Source organism: Camelus bactrianus, chromosome 10 (genome assembly GCF_048773025.1).
Source record: "Camelus bactrianus isolate YW-2024 breed Bactrian camel chromosome 10, ASM4877302v1, whole genome shotgun sequence".
NCBI lineage: Eukaryota > Metazoa > Chordata > Mammalia > Artiodactyla > Camelidae > Camelus > Camelus bactrianus.
In genome coordinates this window covers 31,949,746-31,971,517 of record NC_133548.1, presented here as the reverse complement: position 1 = coordinate 31,971,517, position 21,772 = coordinate 31,949,746, and the positions used below count along the sequence as shown (strand labels likewise).

The 21,772-nt window shown below is 36.3% G+C and overlaps 2 protein-coding genes across 2 annotated transcripts; both read right to left on the bottom strand.

Moving 5' to 3' along the window:
- Positions 1 to 1,193: 1,193 nt before the first annotated feature.
- Positions 1,194 to 9,871, bottom strand: SVIP (small VCP interacting protein). Its single transcript, XM_074372231.1, has 4 exons — positions 9,687 to 9,871; positions 7,498 to 7,548; positions 6,854 to 6,967; positions 1,194 to 3,282 (listed from the first exon to the last, which is right to left on the bottom strand). The coding sequence occupies exons 1-4, from the start codon at positions 9,738 to 9,740 to the stop codon at positions 3,268 to 3,270; spliced, it is 234 nt and encodes a 77-aa protein (XP_074228332.1). The 5' UTR covers positions 9,741 to 9,871; the 3' UTR covers positions 1,194 to 3,267.
- A 9,244-nt stretch (positions 9,872 to 19,115) lies between these two features.
- CCDC179 (coiled-coil domain containing 179) lies at positions 19,116 to 21,604 on the bottom strand. The gene is made up of 3 exons (XM_010965034.3): positions 21,560 to 21,604; positions 20,651 to 20,695; positions 19,116 to 19,278 (listed from the first exon to the last, which is right to left on the bottom strand). The coding sequence occupies exons 1-3, from the start codon at positions 21,602 to 21,604 to the stop codon at positions 19,135 to 19,137; spliced, it is 234 nt and encodes a 77-aa protein (XP_010963336.1). The 3' UTR covers positions 19,116 to 19,134.
- Between the last annotated feature and the right edge of the window lie 168 nt (positions 21,605 to 21,772).

The window sequence follows — 21,772 nt, the reverse complement described above, 5'->3', positions numbered from 1 at the left end:
GTTTGAAGTACCGGCAAAAGATGGCTCAAACTTGCTTTTATGACTAGAGGACATTAACTGGAAACTCAACCCAAGCCAAGTGTGGTGCTATAAAAATAGACAATTCAATGCAGGATACAGCAGAAGTATCACATCCGGGTCAAGTAATTTATGAATATTCAGTACTTAGACCATAATGATCATATATAGAGGCAATATTTACAAGATGAAACATACCTAGAAGGGGGAAAACAGGATAATAAAAAGTCAGATCACATGAGAAATTTATCGTTTGAGTTGTCAGGAAACAAACTTATCAAACCAAAATTTCTTCAAAGTCTGCTATATATGCAAATGGCTGGTGTCAGTAGCTTTAAAAAAAAATCAGAGGAAAGAGTACCACATTTCAATCAACCTATAAAGCACATATAGCTGTCATGGGAATCTGGGATGCTTACCTGGGGAGTTAAAGGAATACACATTAAATGTCAACCCAGATAGGTATGCATATCTCCCTACCTCTTACTGACCTGGTTATGCAGGTATTATTCAAATCTAAAACTGACAAGAGGTACTTTTTCTTCTAAGGGTGTAGCATAATTCTTATCAGTGAAAATAAACAAGTTGAACTGCAGAAGGAGAAAAGGAAAATTCATAGCTTATGTCAATTCTTCTGAGGTACCAAGGATGACAGCTAGAACCTTTATTACAATTTTTCTCTAAGAACACAGGAGACTAATAATGGCATATCTCCTTGGGAGTACAGGAAAAGAAACATGCCTATTTATAGTTAATTAAGGTATAGTGAAGATAAAATTTTGCTAAACAGAAATGGCCAAAGCCAATTTTTTTATATAGGAAAATGTATATTTGTACCCCTGAAAGGCAAAATACAGAATTTATAAAACCATGTGTGAGAAAACTATTAATTACATTCCAAATACAATCAGTGGAACAAGAGTATCACATACAGATGTTTAAAAAAACATGCCTGTCAACAAAGGGGCTGTGTGACAGTACACAACTTTTTGTTACCAGTCATAGTTAATAGTTTAATGATTAGAATGAAGAAGCAATGATTTAAGCATTTTACATCTTAACGTGATTGTTACATATAAGCATTTTACTGTTTCAGATTTTAATAATTTGGTTGGGGGGTCTGGGTGACATTTTAAGGATTATAATGGTTTCCTATTTAAATTATGAATTATAGGAAATTGGCTCTAAGCTAAAGTTTTCATCAGGAACTGATTCATAACTCTTGAGGAAGATGCCTGGAGAGTGTGTGTGTGTGTGTGTGTGTGTGTGTGTACATTGTTTTGAAGTAGTCACTTATTAGTTTCCTATCAGGGATCAAGTCTCCCCTTACTCCTTCCTCTTCCTAACTTTTGAGTACAGCCCCTTAGCCCAAGCAACCTGCGTGGTTTTGGAGAAAGCCGTTAACACCCAGGGAGGCAGGGCATGGCCGGAAACGGCATATCCCACTGTTCCTAGAAAGCACTACAGCAGCATAACGTTCTTGGATCAACAGTAAATAAGCATGGCATTTGGATATAAACTATTAGAAATAGGACATCATCCCCTGGATATAAACTTCTTATTTACACCAACCCAAACTGTCACTCTCTAAGATGCAGTACAGATAAAACTGTTCGTTCTGCGTTAAACTGGAAGGAAAAAACCTGCACAGTTCTAGGATGACAGGCTCTGGTTCTATATCCATTCATCTATTAATGGTCCTCTTCCCTTTTTGCCTCGGAAAACTTAACTGTATAATAAAGTCAAAACTTTTATTTCTAAAATATAATGATTTCACTATACAAACAAAAATACCACTGATCTTCTAAAGGATGAAGAAAACTGAACCTGTCTCTAACTATACTTCTTGCCTGGATATTCATAGAATATTTCATTCCATGGTAGAAAAAAGTGATTTTTCCAATGAGGAGTCAAGAGTTCTACATTATAGTTCAAACTCTCCAAAATTAACATAGACAATATACTTTAATATAACACAACTCTTGTGGGAGGGGTAAGTGAGATAGTTGTTCAGTTTCTTCTTGCAAATCAAATGAGCTGGTCTGTTTAATTTACAGTCTCTATTGCACTTAATATCTGCAAATTCTAATTTAGGGTTTAGCCTTATCATCCAAAAAAGCAACCAAATTAAAAGATACAGTAATTCTTCCATTTTCGCTTATTATATACAAAAAAAACTCAAAAAATAAAATTGCTATAAAACATGTTACTCATGAACAAAAATCTAAAAAGTTTATGACAATGCATCATATAGAATTACTTTATAACATTTTTTAAGTTTAAAGTAGATCTTTTTAAATATAGTACTTACACGTTTCTTTTTCATACATTCATACTTGCCTTGGCAATTTCACATCTGTATAAATATTATGATCATCCTTTAATAAATACAAAAAGAATAAAAACACCTATGAAATTTGGAAAGATACATTACCATTAAGTACAACCCATCCAGATTCTTAGTTTAACTCATTCATTTACTACAAAGATCTTTGTAGAGCTGAATCTGATATTGTGTAATAGTACATCACTGCCCTCTGATGGTACCACGAATATACAATGTTAAATTCAGCAAGCAAAACAACAACAACAACAAAAACCTTGACTATAATGTAAAACACAGTATGTTAATTTTATAAGCTACAGAAGTAGAAAATAAATTAGGAGAAATTCAACATTTTCTACAAATTTTCATTTCTTAGTAAGTTATAAAAATTTATTGTATTCCTTCACTAAGCCCTTCACATGATTTTTCAAGATTTTCCCTGATGATTTTCAGTTTAAAGGCACTAAATCCATAAGTTTAAGCAAAAGTCTTCATATATAAGGAAATAAAGAGATGTAAGGTTAACTGGCAAACTATAGATGGCTAGATTATTTAAAAAAAAAGGGAAAACACAATTGCAAACCTTAATATTTGAGATGTATGCAGAATTTCCACATGCAATATACAAATATATATTCACTATTTACGTCCACGTTTTAACTACTTAAAATTGGCAAATCACCTATTGGCAGAAGAGTAAATGCAGGGAAAATAGATATTTAAAGAAAGATCTGGCCATTTTCTAATTCTGAAAATCAACAGCATTTTCAATATTTCAATTATGAAAAAGCACTGCATTCAAGGGTACCAAAATTATAAAGTCTGAATCTTCATTTATTCAAAGAGAAGAAATTAAATTGAGGATGTCCACTTGATTGCAGATTTTAGTTCCTGGCAGTACACTCTTCCACTCACTTTATGCTTTATGAAACTGTCCACTAGAAAAGAAAAATGTACAGAGGAAAAAAAAAACACAGAGAAAAGTAAATTTTATTTAAGGTTATGTAACAATATTCCAGTAAACAAACTAAGAGGGGAATATGGGCTATACAAATGCAAAATGATCTCTGTGAATAGCAGCAATTAACAAAACTTGAAATTATAGTCAAAAGCCTGATATAAGATATATAATGGTTTAAAAATATTAAGAAGTAGAATAAAATATCCGGGCAGATTAATGAGAACTAGATTTCAAATATACAATCATCAGTAAAGGAAAAACAAAACCAAATATCTCAAGACAAAGGTTAACAGTGAAACTACAAAATAAAAATAATGAAATTCTTGTTTGAGGCACGGAGCAAAGAAATGATAGAAATTATTAAATAATGGTTTGGAAAAGTCTTTGCTTGATTTGAGAAACTATTCCATTTGGTGTTCTGTTTAATCACGTTTCTTAAATCTGTAACAGCAAGTTCTGAAAAAACCACTGGGATAGGACCAGAGATACCTGCTAGTCTCTTGAGCAGCATTTTCTAAGTACATTCAAGGAATATTACTGGGTATTGCATATTTCTTAAAAATCTGTATTTAAATAAAGTTTGAAAGTTAAAGGTTAATCCAAGTAAACTTGCTTTTCTTTATTTTAGGACTTCTTAGAGACTTAAATACTGTGCCTTTTTTAATCTCCAAGAAGGAGATTCAGTATATAAGAGTATTCAGGATTGTAAAAAAATTTTTACCACAAGACTCAATTTCCCACAAAATCTCTCTTAGGACTGAGCATTACAAACACTAGAGCAGTAATTCTCAATCAGGTTTGACATCAGATTACCTCGGGGAGCTTAAAAACCCCAACGGCTAAGCCAGGCTCTGAGGGATTCCGACTGGTGTGAGGTCAGCCCCAAGGTTCAGCCTTTCTGAAAGCTCCCCATGAGCACCCAGCGTGCAGCCACAGTTGAGAGCCACTACGCTGGAGGTCTGCCACTGCTCTTGCGCTGGTACATCCTGAACTGATGCCAGTTTGTGTCCTGATGCCATCATCACACTGACATCTTAAAACAAGGCTGCCTTTCCAGAAGACAGTGAGCACTGCCAATGCCAACTGTCCTGGCCGGAGACAGAGCTAGTCAGATGTACGTGAGGAGGCCATGAAGACAGGGAAGGACAGGTTTTCCGTATACCATGGAGTCAGTCTGGTTAGGAAGAACTGAGCTACACTATAGAATACTCTGGGCCTGACCGCGGCCCTCACGGGACCGTAGGCCAAATGGTTTGACGATTAAAGTTACTCTCTGTCTTGTATCTTCCTTTTTGCTATCCCCAGCCTCCAAAAATTCATTTTGAACTTCACTGTATGCTCTCGATGAGCAACGCAGGTGGTCAAGGAAAAAAAGTTACCAAATTTAACATTGAGATGTTTTTCATTTAGAGCACTTCTGAAGGGACCAGAAGCAATATAAGACCTAGTTTATTTTTAATCTGCAGGCTTCAGGGCAGGAAAACTTCAGGTTTAACAAAGAAAGCCCCTTTCTCTCTTAGTTTAAAAACTGATATTAAATTTGTTGGCTTAGAACATGTAAAATAAGTACCTTCTTAATTCTTACTATATATACATAAGAAGTGTGCTTTTTTCTAACATTATATGTGACTTTAAGTCATTCAGAACTTCCATTTCTTTTACTATGAAAGAGTTGATCTCAGCATCCTTTTCAGTCCCATAATTTAATTTTCACAAATGTTTTGTTTTTGAGAATCCTATATGAAGTAAACCTGGTCACATAGATCTTTATCTCAACAGAATATTGAAAGCTATACTTCTGATAAATATTTGACTTTGTATCTCCCAACTGTTTTACTTTACATTTAATCTATTCTATTATGGCAACGTATTTATATATATAGTTTTCTCCAACTATTAATTCACTTTTGCCTTTATCTATTGGTCAATTTTCTTTAAGTTATGCTTTCTCATTTTAATTCTTAGCCAAGAAGATTGTCTCAAGCTTTAAAAAAAGTTTTATATATGTATATACATATAAAACATAAACACAATGGTCACAGCCATTTACCTTAATTTTGAAAGCAGCTATTTTACACATTGTTAAAAGTTAACAACAAAACACTGTTTTCTTTTACTTTTATCTAGTAAATGAAACTAGATGAAGTAACATGCAATGATAAAATATACACAGAAAAATCTTATTTCCATGGGATATTCCTGAGCCAGAATCACTTCTGCTCAACTGCCTCCCCAACAAGTTAGGGGTGTACACACCTAAACATATTTATACAGAGTTTTAAGAACAAAAACCAAACTGAATTGAGAAGACAGTGAAACAGCTAAACAAGTGCTCATAAATCTCATAACTGAGAAGTTAAATTTAAATGACAAATTCAAGACATTTCCCTTTTCACAAATACACTTGAGAAATGTATTTCCTTTAAAAGTAGACCCAATATTTATATACAGTGGAATACTACTCAGCCACAAAAAAGAATGAAATAATGCTATTTGCAGCAACATGGATGGATCTAGAGAATATCACACTAAGTGAAGTCAGAGAAAGACAAGTATCTCATGATATCATTTATATGTGGAATTGAAAACATGATACAAATAAACTTATTTAGAAAACAGAAACAGACTCACAGACACAGAAAACAAAACTGTGGTTACCAAAGAGGAAAAGGTGTGGAGGAGGGATAAACAAACAACTGTATATAAAACAGATTAGCAACAAGGTCCTGCTGTGTAGCACAGGGAACTACATTCAATATAATAACTGAATCACTTTGCTGTACACCAGAAACTAACACAACACTGTAAAGGAATTCAATTCATTTCAATTTTTAAAAAAAAATGGACCAACGAAGAAAATTTTAATATCTGAACCATTATTTTCCTGAGCTTTAACTTACAAAATTAAACCTTTATAGTCCTGAGAGACTGTAAAGATGCCCAAGTTCAGGGCCCTTGTTTAACTTGCCCACCACTGTACTTCTCATGTCAAGAGCGACAACTGCTACGGTTGGGAGGGGAATATATCAGACTCACCACTGTATACCCTATTGCCCAAATTAACATTTACATAACTGTGATAATGTGTGACAATGGGAAGCTCAAAAATCTCAAATCATTGAGTGAAAAAAGCGGAGGTTGTAGTGTAATCCAATTTAGTAAGACTGATGTATGAGATTAGAAATGACAGTGTCAAAATGACACTGAATTTGGGTCATTTTTTATTTTCTGCTTTATATTATTCCATATTGCTTAATTTTCTACACCTTTAAGATTGTCATCAATTACATAAGTATGAAGTATTACGATACACAGTTAAGTGAATCAGGGAAAGTCTCTTTTCAGTTTGGGGAAAAAGCAAATCTATTCCAATGAACATTGGAATGTCCAAATAAATTGACACTTCTTCCAATCTATATTATTCATGCTTTAAAATGAGTTCACAATTTTAAGATAATCCATTTCCTGAGGAAATTTCTGAATGGGTTGCTACTTAAGTTTTTAAAAATTCCCAGTATATTAAATTTAAAGTAAATTTAAGTACTTACTCTAAGTCCGCCTTCTGGTGGGGGTCCAGATGTAGCAATTTGTTTTTCCATTTTTTCCTTTTTCTTTCTCTTTTCTTCCACAGACTGAACATTCAAAATGCCCCGAGATGCAGCCTTCAAAAAAATTGTTAAGAAATGTAGAAAAATAACAAAAATCAGTTTCCAGTGTCCAGTAGGTGTGCTTTGTTTGTTTGTTCCTTGTTAGGTTTTTCTTTGGAGGTGGGAGCTTTGGCCTATTTTTGGTAACAAAGAATTAGACTATTTCTACAACAGCTTTACATGAAATATATTTTCATTTCTTCATAGGGTATTTTGCAACCATACAAATTTCTCCCCAAAAGTTACTTCATATCTGTCAGTGTTTTGTAGGCACTGTCATTTCATCCCAAGGAGGAATGTTATTAAAGGGGCATCTCACATTACAGAAGACATGTGTATGGTGATTTTCATACCATAAATGATATAAATACATTAATGTAATTTAGAGCAACACAGAAATCATTTTGAAAAATGTTTACCTTCAATTTGAATTTATAGGATATCAAATACCATTTTCATTAGTGAATACTACTAGTAATAGACATCTATAAGGGAAAAAAGTACAAATTTAATTATCTAAGGTAGAATTTTATTCTTATTCTCACCTCCTTCTGTCTTCTCTCTGCAGCCTCTGCAAGCTTTGCTCTTTTCTCTTCCTAGGAAAAATGTGTAAAAAATGTTTTAAAATAAAACCAAACATATTCCTTGATAATTTATACACTTTTATTATAGGTAATATAACAGTTTACAAAAATATTAACTACTGGCCCAAAATGTCCCACTAAGAATGCCATTATTTAAAATATTTATAAAACACTCAACTTTCTGAATTTAGTTCTCCCAATCAGTATACCTTCAAATAAGCACATGATGAGACATGTATATATATAACATATATATAGTTTATCTCATGTGTATATATATACACACACACACACACACACATATATATTGGCCTATAAAATAATCTATGCTTTTTTTTCTAAAGGGCTTACAAGCTGGTCAGGACAATAATAAAACAAATGACATTTAATAATACAAGCAGGGAAATAACATGGTTTGATACTGCCAGTCAAAAAGGAGTTTGAAGTGGGCTGGTGTTTTCAGGAAAACTTCATGAATGAAATGGACAAACCTCACCGTGCAGGACAGGAAGGACTGGAGGAAATTTATGAGATGCACTGTTTCTTGTTGGGAAACAGTGACTATAATTTTTCTATATCATGTATTACTACTTTTCATAACCATAAGTTATACACTCTTTAAATATCTAAGACAGTAAGGAGCATTCTCTTGGGAGCTGTACTGATCATTCTCTTGCTTCCCATACCACAATACGTTCCTTTGTTCATTCGTTCATTGGACAAATACTTATTGAACAACTGTCACGCCTCAGGAAATTTTCTAGGTGCTGAGGATATGGCAGAGAAAAAACACAGATAAATGTTTCCACCCACTTGGAATTTACATTTCAATGAGGACAAATAGTCAGATATAATCAAATGAATACATCTGTCAGACAGAAGTTAAGAGCTTTGGAGAAACAAAAAGAAGAGGATGAGGGAAAAGAAATGGAAGGATAGGTGAGTGGGAGAGTGGAGGCTCTATTTTATTTACGGTGGGGAAGAAAAGCCTCCAAGATAAAGTGACATTCAAGTAGTGAGCCATGTGGTTATCTGTGGGGTGTGGGAAGAGCTTAACAAACGCTGGCAGACTGGTATTTTATCAACAGCCATATAAACAAAATTAAGAATATTCCAAAGGAACAGTAGCAAGAAAGACAAGCTGAACTTTCCCATATCAACCTGCAGGTAATTTTGAGAACTTATGATCAAATGACTGAAGAGTTAATGTACTTCCCTAAACAATTCATTTCCTTCAACGAATTTTTAGCTGGAAAGGAGAAGAGAGGAATTTAGGTTTTCTGTTATCAACGTCCTGTATGGACTACTAATGTAAAAATACTGTTAAAAAGAGAAAGCTACAAAAAGTATAAATGTATTATACCACAAACCACCTAGTTAAATCTGAAATTATCCAGCTAAATAACCAATAACTTACAGTACGTCTCAACTATTGCATGGGGTAAGTCTACGTATTTTTAAAAGGTATTTCTTGTTTATCTGAAAATTCAAATTTAACTGGGCACCCTGTATTTTTATTTGCTAACGTGCAACGTTACAAATTGTACGTTCTGCACTACATAAGATGTTCTTTACAAAAAAAAAAACGAAAAGAAAGATAAATACTAAAGGGGAATCATTGATCAGTACAATGTCCAATTAAGCGGAGTGTACGAGACTTTACTAAGCACCTTCTCTGAGCAGCTGGTACAGACACAGGAAAATGCACATCTCCTAGAACATGAAACACGCCAGTTCACGGAATCTCTTCTTGCCCCCTACCTAACTCCATCTACCGCATCGCCGGGAATGGCCTCCACACCGCGCCGTCCGCGTACGCCTGCGTCCCACGAACTCCCGATGTCGCCAGCCAGAGACAGGTAAAAGGACCCTGGAGCCTCCTTTCGACAATTTGTTTCTAACGGAAGCGGACGGACCCACGCGGAGGCAGCTGCTCCAGTCCCGCTGGCAGGACCTCAAGGTCCCTGGGAGCGTGTCCACCCGTCTCCGCCACCAGGGTGCCCCTCGCACAGGCTGTGCGGCCCGCGCCACCGCGTCAACCGCCCGCCCGGGCGCCCGCAGCTCGGGGCCTCCACGCGCGCCACTCCGGGAACAGGTGCGCGCGACGCGGGCTGGCGGACACAGGGACGCGGGGAGGCGGCCTTACTCACCAGGTCTGGCGAGGGAGGCTCGGCCTCCGTGGGACAGGGATAGCACATCCCCATGGGGGTCGCGGCCGCGGTAGCGGGGTGGTCCCTTCCCGGGCTCGCCCCAGACCAGGCCCGGCGAACTGCGAACTGCGAACTGCGAACTGCGCGGTCAGCGGCGCGTCCCAGTCAGCTGTGCTCGCTCCGCCCCCACCCGGCGGCCGGGCTACCGAGCAGCGGCGCTCCGCCCCGCCCCTCTGCGGCAACGCCCCACCCCCACCCTGCCTCGGCTCCGCCCGCCCCGCCTCGTCTCCGGGGCTCGGCTCCGCCCCCCGGGGTGCCACGCCTCACCGCGCCACCCCGCCCCTTAACTCGCCTTCGCTCCCCGGAGGCAATACCCCAACCTGACTTGCAGAGGCTCAGGTGCTGACCAGGCCTCCGTGTCAGGAAGCACCTGCTGCGGGCTGCTTACAGAAGGATGGAACAGCTGGCTCTGACCTCCAGAGCTCTTCCAGGCTCTCACTGCCTGGCCCTTTATAAATGAGTGATACGACTCTGGAGAGTTTATGCTACTACCTCTTTTGAGAGAAGGTACTCCGACCTCCAAGAAATTCAAGCCAAAATTTCAAGTTGAGGTTAGCACTCTTTTCCCTTTTTTTAATTTATTTTTTGTTTATTATGATGTTTTCCTTTTGCTTGTTTGTCTTTTTCGGGGGAGGTTATTAGGTTAATTTATTTATTTTAATGGAGGTATTGGGCATTGAACCAGGACCTCCCGGATGCTAAGCACACACTACCTCTAAACTATACCCTCCTCTTTGCACCTTACCTTTAAGTGCCTCTCAGTACTGTTCCAGTTGATAGGACAGAATGTAAAATCCATTACTGTGTTTTAGAATTGAGCCTCATGAATGTGGCACTTAGTTGAGATTCCCTTAGTTTCTGGTGCTTTGGATTCATTTATTTCTCCAAGAGTAATAATACTGTTTGATTTGTTCAGCAATATTTTAATTAAATGCTTCTCAAATGTTAATAGGCATAAGAATCACCTGGGCATTTATATAGATGTCAACTTAGCACCTATAAATATGAGTTAGCATATGAGTTAATAAATATCACAACCAACTGGAGATATTGGAAAATTGATGTGAGCATGCTAGGTTCTTGATTTTAGTCTTCTGTTGACAGTTTTATGAAACCATCAAGTTTTCCATTACAATTTTTAAATTTCTTACCCAGTTCAGTGGTATGATCTGAAAATCATCAGAAATCTGTACTTGTCAAAAAGTCTTCCTGTTACTTCTCTTAAAGATGAAGTGTTTTTTGCAAAAGCATCAGAGTAAAACAATGACTGTCTATAAATGACAAAAGAATTTAAAAGGCACAGTTGAAAATCTGACTGCAACGCAATTGACAAAGATACGTGGTTACTGCTGTGACATACAACAGTTTAAGATAATTACTAGACTTATGACTGATAATATGTTACTAGGGTGTATCAGTTTTTTTAGGAATTCCATATAATTTCTAGAATTTCTGTATTAATAACATTCATAATATAATCTAAGAAGTTTTATCACCACTCCTTTGACAATGCTTCCCATGTAATTTAACATACAAAATAAGCCTAAATAGTTTAATAAGTCTCTCTCAGATGCTTCTGTCACTGTGAAACTATACTTACTCACTTAACCAAAGTGACAATAAAAGATTTCAAAAGCAAATACTGAAAGTTGTAACAGCTTACCAAATAAAGGTAAAGAAATTTTATAATCAGTTATCAAAAACCAGTAACTATTTTAAGAAAATAGTTAACAGAGAGAAAACCAAATTCAGGCATTGGACCACTTTACCTTTAGTATTAAAGTTCATTTACTCAGTTAAATTAATTCTAATCTTTATCAGTCCTGACCACACGTAGACCTTTCTAAAGATTTTTTTTTCTCACAACCTTCTACAACCTTCTATATCCATATTAATTTGTCCCTTATTTTCTTTCCCAGGTAGAAATAACCAGCTTTAGGACAAAATTCCTTTCCCTTAACAAAATGCATTTCCATCCTCATGCCTTCTTTTTCTTTGCAGACAAAGATGTTTTTCTTGTTAATTTTTAGTAGTTTTAATTACACATTTTAATTATAATTCTTAACCTTAAAAACCTTAGTTTCTAGTGAAAACTAAGAAGTAAGCAATTATGAAATTTCACATTATCATTTTGTAGATAGGCAAATTTATTTTGAGGGTAATTAGGTTTATTTATATATTTATTAGATTTAAAAATTTTAAATTGTACAGTCAATTACAATGTGTCTATTTCTGGTGTACTGCACAATGTCCCAGTCATGCATATACATACATATATTTGTTTTTATATTCTTTTTCATTTATTATTTTTTAATGGAGGTATTGGGGATTGAACCCAGGACTTTGTGCATGCTAGCAGGCACTCTACTAGTGAGCTATACCCCTCCCCATCATACATAGGCAAATTTATAAATACTATTTGTAATTTCTAAAAACAGATGCTTCCTTAAAGAAAATGCCTCAGTGTGGCACCAAACATACTTATTAACAGACTCACAGACAGAGGATACAGACTTGTGGTTGCCAGGGGGGTGGAGGGTGGGAAGGGATAGACTGGGATTTCAAAATTGTAGAATAGATAAACAAGATTACACTGTATAGCACAGGGAAATATACACAAAATGTTATGATAACTCACAGAGAAAAAAATGTGACAATGAGTGTGTATATGTTCATGAATGACTGAAAAATTGTGCTGAACACTGGAATTTGACACAACATTGTAAAATGATTATAAATCAATAAAAAATGTTAAAAAAATAGTCTTAAATGTCTTTAGTTTCTCTGTAAAAGAAAGCCTATGTCAATAATTAATGTTCCAGGATCTTATTTGGAAATGGTCTGGATAGTCAATGAATTCCCTTCATTTACAAGTTTCAAGTTACAAAATAATCTGGAGAAACTATTTTTAGATAGACATATCCAAAACGTAATTATTCCTAATTAGTTCACCTAAAAGTTTTGTCTCATTTACATTTAATTTACTTAAAAGTTTCATCATATCAAGTTTTTTTCTTGCTGACAAATTTTGTAACAGGAATAACAAGATCTCATTTGATTTCTAGCAAACCTAGGTACAATAAAAGTATTATACTTAATGTTGACTACCCTAATGACATGTCTGTGTTAATTAAACTTAAACTTGTTTTCATTCATTAAAATGAAATCTGTTTCATCTAATCTAGTAGTCCTAGATCATGTGATCCTGAAATTCATTTAGCATAGTTTTTTAAATATTTCTAAGTCTTTATATGAACATTTAATTTCCTTTAAGCGAACTGAATAGAGCTCTTTTACAAATTTTGGCAATACCACATCTCTACAACACACAGACACAAACAGACATCCCGTCATTTCCATTAAAAAATTCAGCCATGAATCAGTTACAATAATATAAAACCCATCAGAAGAGGCTGGATTCAAACCGAGTTTCTAGCAGATAGAACAAATCAACGTCACCTCTTTAGAGGGAGAAACCCTTTCTAATATTTATAGATAAGACACTTAGTTTGTATTTGTCCTTGAAACGTCAAGTTCCAAATTAACTTCCCCCTTTTTGTTTTTTCAATAAAAGTTACCTTCCTGAAATTTGCATTTTAGAAAAGATGCCTGAGATTAGAGTACCTGAAGAAGACCAGGTAGAACATTTGTCTTTCAAAGGTGTAGGAGGAAAAATGCAGCTACTTCATTCCTTTTGTTATTGTTGTTAGTGTGCATTTTACCGCTGCATGTTATTAATACTATAATACATTAATTTTTCTTGAAAGTCAATTATTTTAAAACAATTTTAGGGGTTTTATATTCACTCATATATGCATCATTTTCAGAGCTCTTTTTTCCAGGATGCAAGGTCTGTCTGGTAATTTTTCTTCCACCCAAACAACTTTCTTCTGCAAGTCTGCTAGTGATAAATATTTTTTGGATCTTCTTTTATGGGAAAAAAATTTGCACTTTGCTTTTAGTTTTGAAGGATATTTTTGCTTCAAATAAAACTTAACATTGACATGGTTGTTTTTTAAATTTTTTTAAATCAGTTCTATAAAGATGCCATTTTGGCTTACATAAATTCTAATGACATTTGTGGTTTTCTTATGCTTTATCTCAATATTTAATGTGCACCCTTCCCTGTTGTTTTCTCTTTTCTATATTTTTCAGCAATTCAATTGTAAGTTAATTTGGTAAGATTTGGGCTGTGTCTTGCTTGGTGTTCATTAAACTTGGGATCTGTGGGTTTAGTTTTCATAAAATTCTGAAACACATTGAGAATTTTTTTTTTACTTCTATCCTTCCCCACTCAGACAGTCCCAATTATTTATGTGTTAGACCATGCAATATTGTCTCACAGATCAATGAGGAGCTAGTCATTTTCCCAGTCTTTTTCTCTTTGCCTCAAGTAAAAGACCTGACCTTGTTGAGTTCACCCTATGCACACAGCTTAGCATTCAGTAAAGACTAAATGCAAGCCATAATGCAGATCTACAAAGTGCTTGAATGGTTTCATACTTTCTGAAATCCTGCCCCACAAGTTCCAGTTACCCTAGACTCCCTGAATTCTTTTTTTTTAAATAATTAATTAATTAAATTGAAGTATAGTTGATTTACCATGTTGTGTCAGTTTCTGTTGTACAGCATAGTGATTCACTTACACATATATACATTCCTTTTCATATTCTTTCTCATTAGAGGCTACTGCAAGATATTGAATATAGTTCCCTGTGCTATACAGTAGGTCCTTGTTGCTTATCTGTTTTATATGTAGTAGTTAGTATCTGCAAATCCCAAACTTCCAATTTATCACTCTCCCACTCCCCCATAACCATGTGTGTTTTCTATGTCTGTGAGTCTATCTCTGTTTTGTAAATAAGTTCATTTGTGTCCTTTCTTTTTTTTTTTTTTAGATTCCACATATAAATGATTATCATATGGTATTTTTCTTTCTCTTTCTGGCTTACTTTACTTAGTATGAATATCTCCAGGTCCATCCATATTGCTTCAAATGGCATTATTTTTTATGGTTGAGTAGTATTCCATTGTATACATATACACCATGACTTCTTTATCTGGTCATCCATCAATGGACATTTAGGTTACTTCCATGTCTTGGCTCTTGTCCGTAGTGCATGTATCTCTTTTCTTGTGGTTTGATGACTAGAGAAGTTCCTTTAACATTTGTTGTAAAGATGGTTTGGTGGTACTAAATTCTTTTAGCTTTTGTTTATCTGTGAAGCTTTTGATTTCTTCATCAAATCAGAACAAGAGCCTTGCTGGATAGAGTATTCTTGGTTGTAAATTTTCTCCTTTCATCACTTTAAATATATCATGCCACTCCCTTCTGGCCTGTAGAGTTTCTGCTGAAAAATCAGCTGATAACCTTATAGGAGTTCCCTTGTATGTTATTTGTTGCTTTCCTCTTACTGATTTTAATATTTTCTCCTTATTCTTAATTTTTGTCAGTTTGATTAGTATGTGCCTTGGTGTGTTCCTCTTTAGGCTGATCCTGTGTGGAACTCTCTGCGCTTCCTGGACTTGGGTGACTGTCCTCAAGTGAGGGAAGTTTTCAGTTATTACCAGACTCCCTGAATTCTTATCTCTGATCCTCACCTCAGGAAAACTGCTGTGCTCTGCTTGTGATCCTCTTCCTGCATGAAGATCTGGAAAGCTCCTCTAGGCAGTAACAAGGTTCACCTTGTTTCTCTTCTCTTAAGGATCACAGCCCTTTTTTGACTTTTGTGTATACTCTGAAAATCACTGTTTTTAATATTGTGTCCTGTTTCCTAACTGCTTACAGTGGGAGCATAATTCTGGTACTTCCATTGTGCCCAGAAGCAGAATTCCCTGTACTTCACTGTAAATTCTATTTTGGAGACTGCAAATAAGTCACTGAGTATAATGTTTTTATAAATTCAATAGTTGGTTATTCTTTAATCCAGAAAATGACTGTGATAATTCCACTAGCATGTTAGAAAATACTTATATAATTAAGCAAGTTTTCACAGAAACAGACATGATTATCATTTCTTTTCTAGGTACAAACAATGAGGTATAAAATAAATAAGATGCAGGGATGTGTGTACAGTATAGCGAATATAGCCAATACTTTATAATAACTATAAATGGAGTTCAAATTTCTATGAAGATATTGAATCACTGCATTGTAAACCTGAAACTAATATTGTTAATCAACTGTACTTCAATAAAATACAAAACAAAACAAAACTCTCCCCAAAGACTGTTTGAAGATTCTAAACATTTTGTTTAAACACAAGTCAGTATAAATATACAGAAGAAATCTCTTCCCCTCTATTATTAAAGCATAATTCTAAATCTCTAAATAAGTCATAAGTCCAACTGGAAAAATTTAAACATGAGTGTATCATTTTCTAAGGCCTATGAATATTGTTATTTGTTGAAAGCAGACCTCAAATCACCACAGAAAAGAAAGCGGTAGTAAGATATGGTATTTAATAAAATTCTAGACCCTGTGGCTTGGGTGTTAAATGGTTGCACTGTGTTTATTTTGCTGAAATGGCAGAGCTCTGCCTTTATTTGTAAAATGAAGTCAGATCACAAAATGCCACTCGATGTTAGAAATCTGCATATTTTGGTCTGGCGTGATTTCTTCCATACAGACTCCAGCTTTATGTCCACTAGAAGAGATGAAAATACACAAAGAACAATAAATCCAATTGAAATATACAGAAGGAAAAGTTTATACAAACTGTAAATTTTCTGGGAAAGGTCTTAGAGGTAGAAGCCTTTCTTGTCCACAAAGACTTGTATGAAGAGCAAGAACTGCTCTTCTAAATTAAAGCAAGGTCACATTCAGACAGAAGCCAGATATGAGAAGTACTGTTATAAAATAAATCATATGTGGGGATCAATACAATATAAACATTTTTTTTTCTATTAGTCAGGCAACAAACACTACAAGCAGGCAGAATTTGTAGAAACCAAAAATAACAATTTGGAGAAAGGGTAAAGGCATTTCTAAACATAACAGATGTGACAGAGAGGTTAAACATAAGGATTTTCTTTCCAAGTCTTATGGTCTGTAACTGACGGAGACAGCATATTATACGCATCTGTTGAGAGTTTTGCTAAGGGTTAACTGCGCAAATGTAAAATGTACTGTGCAGGCATATTCTAATGCACATCAGGGAGACCAGGATCGTGGGGGTGGGATTACACAACACTAGTGCATCAGAGCAAGGGAGGGGTGCTGTAGAAACTTAAGACAGTATAATAATGCTGTAATGTAGAGGAGCCTGGGTTTCTATGTGGCAACATGTAAACTCCCTGGATTATGCAAAGACAAATGGAAAACAAAGCTAATGGGCTTAACTTTTTCTCATTGTTTGTATTTTTTCCCCCCAGAAACGTGAGGAGGAGATGTTACAGGAGGATCACCACAGCCTGAAAAGGAAAGGAAGATACTTTCTTTCAGACTAACAGGACTTCAGTTCTCTTCAAAGCAGCAAGGAAGCCACTTCATTTTTTAACCACTTCAAACATACTTATAGCTAAGAGTGGCCGGTGACTCAGTTTTGACCAAAGAAATATAAGCAGGGGTTTTCAATCTGACATGTAAAGAGCTTAGAAATCATCACTACCATCCTTACAACGAGAAAAATGCTGAATGAAGTGAAAATCAACAACTCTCCTTAGATCCATCGGAGAACTGAGGTCACAGGGCAAACTACCTTGCCTAAAACTGAAGAGACAATGCTATGAGGAGGAACGCTTAAATTTTAAAGGATGAATTGCTGAGGCTCAGTATGGATTAGCTTGAAAGTGTAAAAACTCAAGGCTGGCAGCAAGCCTTACGGAAGCCCTAATATTCCCTTGAGTGAAGATTAGAGAAAAATCTCCTTTTGCTTCCAGTAGTAGGAGGGGAAAAACAATGATTCTGAAATTCCTAGAGCTCTCTGTTCTCCTCAATAGGGCATGACCTTTAAGGAAACTATTTTATCAGGACCTAACCAGTTCGGGTTTGATCGAACCCTAACTGACCTAGAGGGAGGGAAATGCCCAAATCTAGACCATTCTACATGGGGGAAGGAAAATACTCAATTCCAGATCCCTATAGCCTTCTCTCTCACTTATGGGAATGGTGGCCAAGTTGTTGTTAAGAAAGTCACATCCCAGAGACACAGACTTATTAAATGACAGACCTAATCATAGGACTATAATGTGCCTTTCTTACCACCAGATCAGTGAGGCTCCTATATGATATCAGGGGAATCCAACTTAAAGAACTGCAAGCCTTGGACCCTATTTAAGAAAGAGTCTCTAGGGGGACATAAATCTAAGAGGAAAGACAAAAATAAGGACATGAGAGTAACTTCTTGCCTGACACCACAGCTATAGCAAACAGAAAACATAGCCTAAATCCTAGCCAGATAAACATAAAACCTAGAGGCCTATCTCTCTCAGTTTCTGTTACTCAGTACATCATATCTGACTCTCAACAAAAGATTATAAGATCTGCTAAAAAGCAACAAAACAAAACAAACAATAAAACAGCCTGAAGAGACAAAGCAAGCATCAGATCCAGGCTCAGATACGGCAGAAATTTTGGTCAGACTGAGAATTTAAAATAATTATGATTAATATAGTAAGAGCTTTAATGGAAAAAGTGGACAAGATGCAAGAACAGATGGGTAACCTAAGGAGAAATGGAAACTGTAAGAATCAAAAGCAAATGCTAGAAATCTCAAACATTGTAGCATACACTAAGAATGCCATCAATAGACTGGACATGGTAGAAAAAATAATCAGAGAGCTTAACTGTACATCAATAGAAGCTGTCCAAACTAAAAAGAAAAAGAAGTCTGAAAAAAAAAGCAATAGAATATCCAAGAACTATGGGACAATTAAAAAGTGTAAAAAAATTCTATCAATAATTAGTAACTTACCAAAACAGAAAGCACCAGGCCCAGATGGGTTCACTGGTGAATTCTACCAAACACCTAAAAAAGAAATTACACTAATTTTCTACAATCTCTTGCAAAAAATAGTAGAGAGAAAAATCTTTAACTTATTCTATGAGGCCAGCATTACCCTAATACCCAACCCACAAGAGAGGCGATAAGAGACTATTATCTCTCAGAGTATAGATACAAAAATACTCAACAAAATAGTGAGCAAATTGATCTGACAATGTATATAAAGAATTGCATACCATAGCAAAGTGAAATTTGTCCCAACACTCTTTCCTTTAAACCACAGCATCTCCAAGAGACAACTACAAAGGAGATTTAAGTAACAGATGAGAATTTTATTTGGATTTTAAGATAACTTCCCAGATTGCAATTACACAGTTTTCAAAGGAAAGGGGAAACAAATTTTAGAGTATTACATAAATTAAAAATAAGGATGTCTTTCGCATTTAAAGATCTGCTGATTTCAGTGAAGTCTCAACACTTACTAGGAGTCCTGGTTCTGGAACAGGAATAGGCCTTGCAAACCGTTTACTAAGTTTCCTCTTCTCTTTCCTTAGGTTTTTCATATGCTCAATACGTTTATCTGCGGACTTTTGGAAAATTAAAAGGAAAGGAAACTTTTTACAACTTGACAACATAGCATGCTGAAAATATTTTTAGTTTGTTTCAATAAAAAAAGCTAAATACAATCACTGATTATGGCTTACAGGGCTACATAGAAGTAGGGAAAAAACCTTTTTCAAATGTGTGGTTTCCAGATGAAGGAAAACACTTAGGAGCCTCAGCAGAGTTTTCAAATGAAACTATTTACCCTTGATTTCCTCTTCACTACCTGTGCACAATTAGATAGCTCTAAGACACCTGGATATATGTGTCTACTTTTACTTTAAAAGTAATGTTCACTTTAAAACCCCAAAGGGATCTTCTTCACAGAAATAAGAAAATAAAATCCATGCACATTCTTTAGTTCTCTTAAATGCTGCATGTCACACAGATTTTTATGTCCCCATTGTAGAGTGTTTGTTAAGTAGCAAAGACCTAGAGGATCAAACTAGAATGCTTTGAAGAGAAGGGAATGGAATAGTAAGGTAGAAAGGACAGGAATAATAGGACCATTTTCCACTGCCAGTGTGAGTTCAATTGGTACAATTGCTTTGAAAACAATATGGCATTGCCCTACAATAAGGAAAAAATTGTTTTCCCTAGGATCCAGCCATTTTATTCTTGCCTAAATTATCAAGTGAAACCCTTGTTCATGGGCAAAAAAGACAAGTCCTAGAAGGTTTACTGTAGCACTTCCTTATAGGAAAACGTGGAAACAACCCAATGTCCATCGACAGATATGTGCCACGATGAAATAGGAAATAGCAGTGAAAACAAAGGAATTATGACCTTATACAACAATAAGGACAAATTTTAGTAAACAGTGTTAAGAAGAAAGACTAAATCATACAATGGATTTTGTGTGAGCCTATGTTCACAAAGAAATAAGTCCAAGAAAACTAAACAATATACTTTTAGAAGCATATATATGATGATCTATTAAAGAAAAAGATTAGATTGATAAAAATAAAATTCAGGGTAGTGGTTGCCTCTGGGAGAGAAGTAGGGAGGTACAGTAGGAAAGGAGCTCCTAGAGGAGTTCAAGGTTACTCATATGTTTCTTAAACTGGAAGTATATTTTATTACACTGCTTTACAAATTATATATGCTATATATATCCTTGTGTATGTGTCAAATATTACATTAGGAAAGGAGAATATAAACCTTTTAGGTTACCCTAGTTAAGACTCATTCTGATAGTAGTCATGAGATCTCAGAGTCCCAAGAAAGATAACACAGAAATGTCTAGCTAACAAAACTTCTGTCATATTAGGGACCACCACACATAAAGGAACAAGATAGAGTCATAGTCACACTTTTGAGATAACCAGAATTATTTAGTATTTATTTAAACATTACCTGCCTTGCAGTAACCTCTGAAGGATGATGCTGTCTTGGGCCTTCCTACATAATAGGAAAAATTTAAAAATAAAAGTTATGAGCAAACTGAAAAATCAGCTAGTATAATAGGCAGCCTGTGTTACTGTTTTCTGTTTATGTAATGAAATGCCTATTATCTCAGCTGCAAGAGGCAGGATCTGAACAAGAACATCAAGGTAAAAATTGGGATGGAAGATAGGATAGTATTATGAGCAAAAAGAACCAGCTGTGAACCACATTACCTGAACATGTAGACTACTGGGATTTATTCTGGAAGGAAAGGGGGCACCAGAAATCCAGAAATCTATGTTTCTGTTGGCACTGATTTCAGTGGTGCCACGCTGCTCTTCACTTAAGGAACTGGACATTAATCTGGCTTCTAAAGTCAAGGGAAGCTGGGGTGATTGAGGAACCCCATCAGGTGGTGTGGTTTTCTGAGGCACCGGGAACTTGCTTGTTAAATGTAGGGGATTTCCACTCCTTCTGATTTCTAAATTGTACCTTAAATACCTCCCCTTCCCCTCATTTTGATCCAGTTGTTTAACCCAAAGACCCAAAAGCAATCTCCTCCCTATATGAATATGTGAAAAATTTTGCCCCCATCTCTGGGACCCCCATTCCACCTCTCGGGCGGGTGGGTCAATGAGTCGTTCAACAAACCGCTGATTGTACGTGCCTGGCCCCTAGCAGGCGCGAGGTGGGGCTTTTTCTCATCTCAGTGGGCTCTGCAGCCCAGGATCTAGTCTTCCTCCTTCACCAGGGATTTCCCAACCCCAAAGCATCAATCCTGGCGCAACGGTCGGAAGCACGAGTGTCCGCGGTGGCCTCCGAGGACGAGGCCGGGACCAGAGCCGCCGAGGCGGGAGTCGAGGGCCCAGGAGCACTCACCGGATTGACTTGGGCAGCGTCGTCCTCCCTACAGAACAGGCACATGCTGCAGAGCTTCGCTGCGCCCCGGCGCCCTCTGCGGGACCCCACCAAGTCCTTGCAGGCCCCGCCACCTACAGCCCGGGAGCCCCACCCGGTCCCATCACAATTCTCTTTATCCCGGCCCCGCCCTTTCCTTTAGTGGCCTTCCAATCCCAATGCAGGGAAGGTGAA

Bases quoted from the DNA above. Each gene is read 5' to 3' on its own strand.
- SVIP (XM_074372231.1), bottom strand. From the start codon at position 9,740: ATGGGGATGTGCTATCCCTGTCCCACGGAGGCCGAGCCTCCCTCGCCA. The intron at 7,549-9,686 runs GTGAGTAAGGCC...CATTTTTCCTAG, and splicing joins AGCCTCCCTCGCCAGACCTG to GAAGAGAAAAGAGCAAAGCT. The intron at 6,968-7,497 runs GTGAGAATAAGA...ATTTTTTTGAAG, and splicing joins CAGAGAGAAGACAGAAGGAG to GCTGCATCTCGGGGCATTTT.
- CCDC179 (XM_010965034.3), bottom strand. From the start codon at position 21,604: ATGTGCCTGTTCTGTAGGGAGGACGACGCTGCCCAAGTCAATCCG. The intron at 20,696-21,559 runs GTGAGTGCTCCT...CCTATTATGTAG, and splicing joins ACGCTGCCCAAGTCAATCCG to GAAGGCCCAAGACAGCATCA. The intron at 19,279-20,650 runs GTAATGTTTAAA...ATTTTCCAAAAG, and splicing joins CAGAGGTTACTGCAAGGCAG to TCCGCAGATAAACGTATTGA.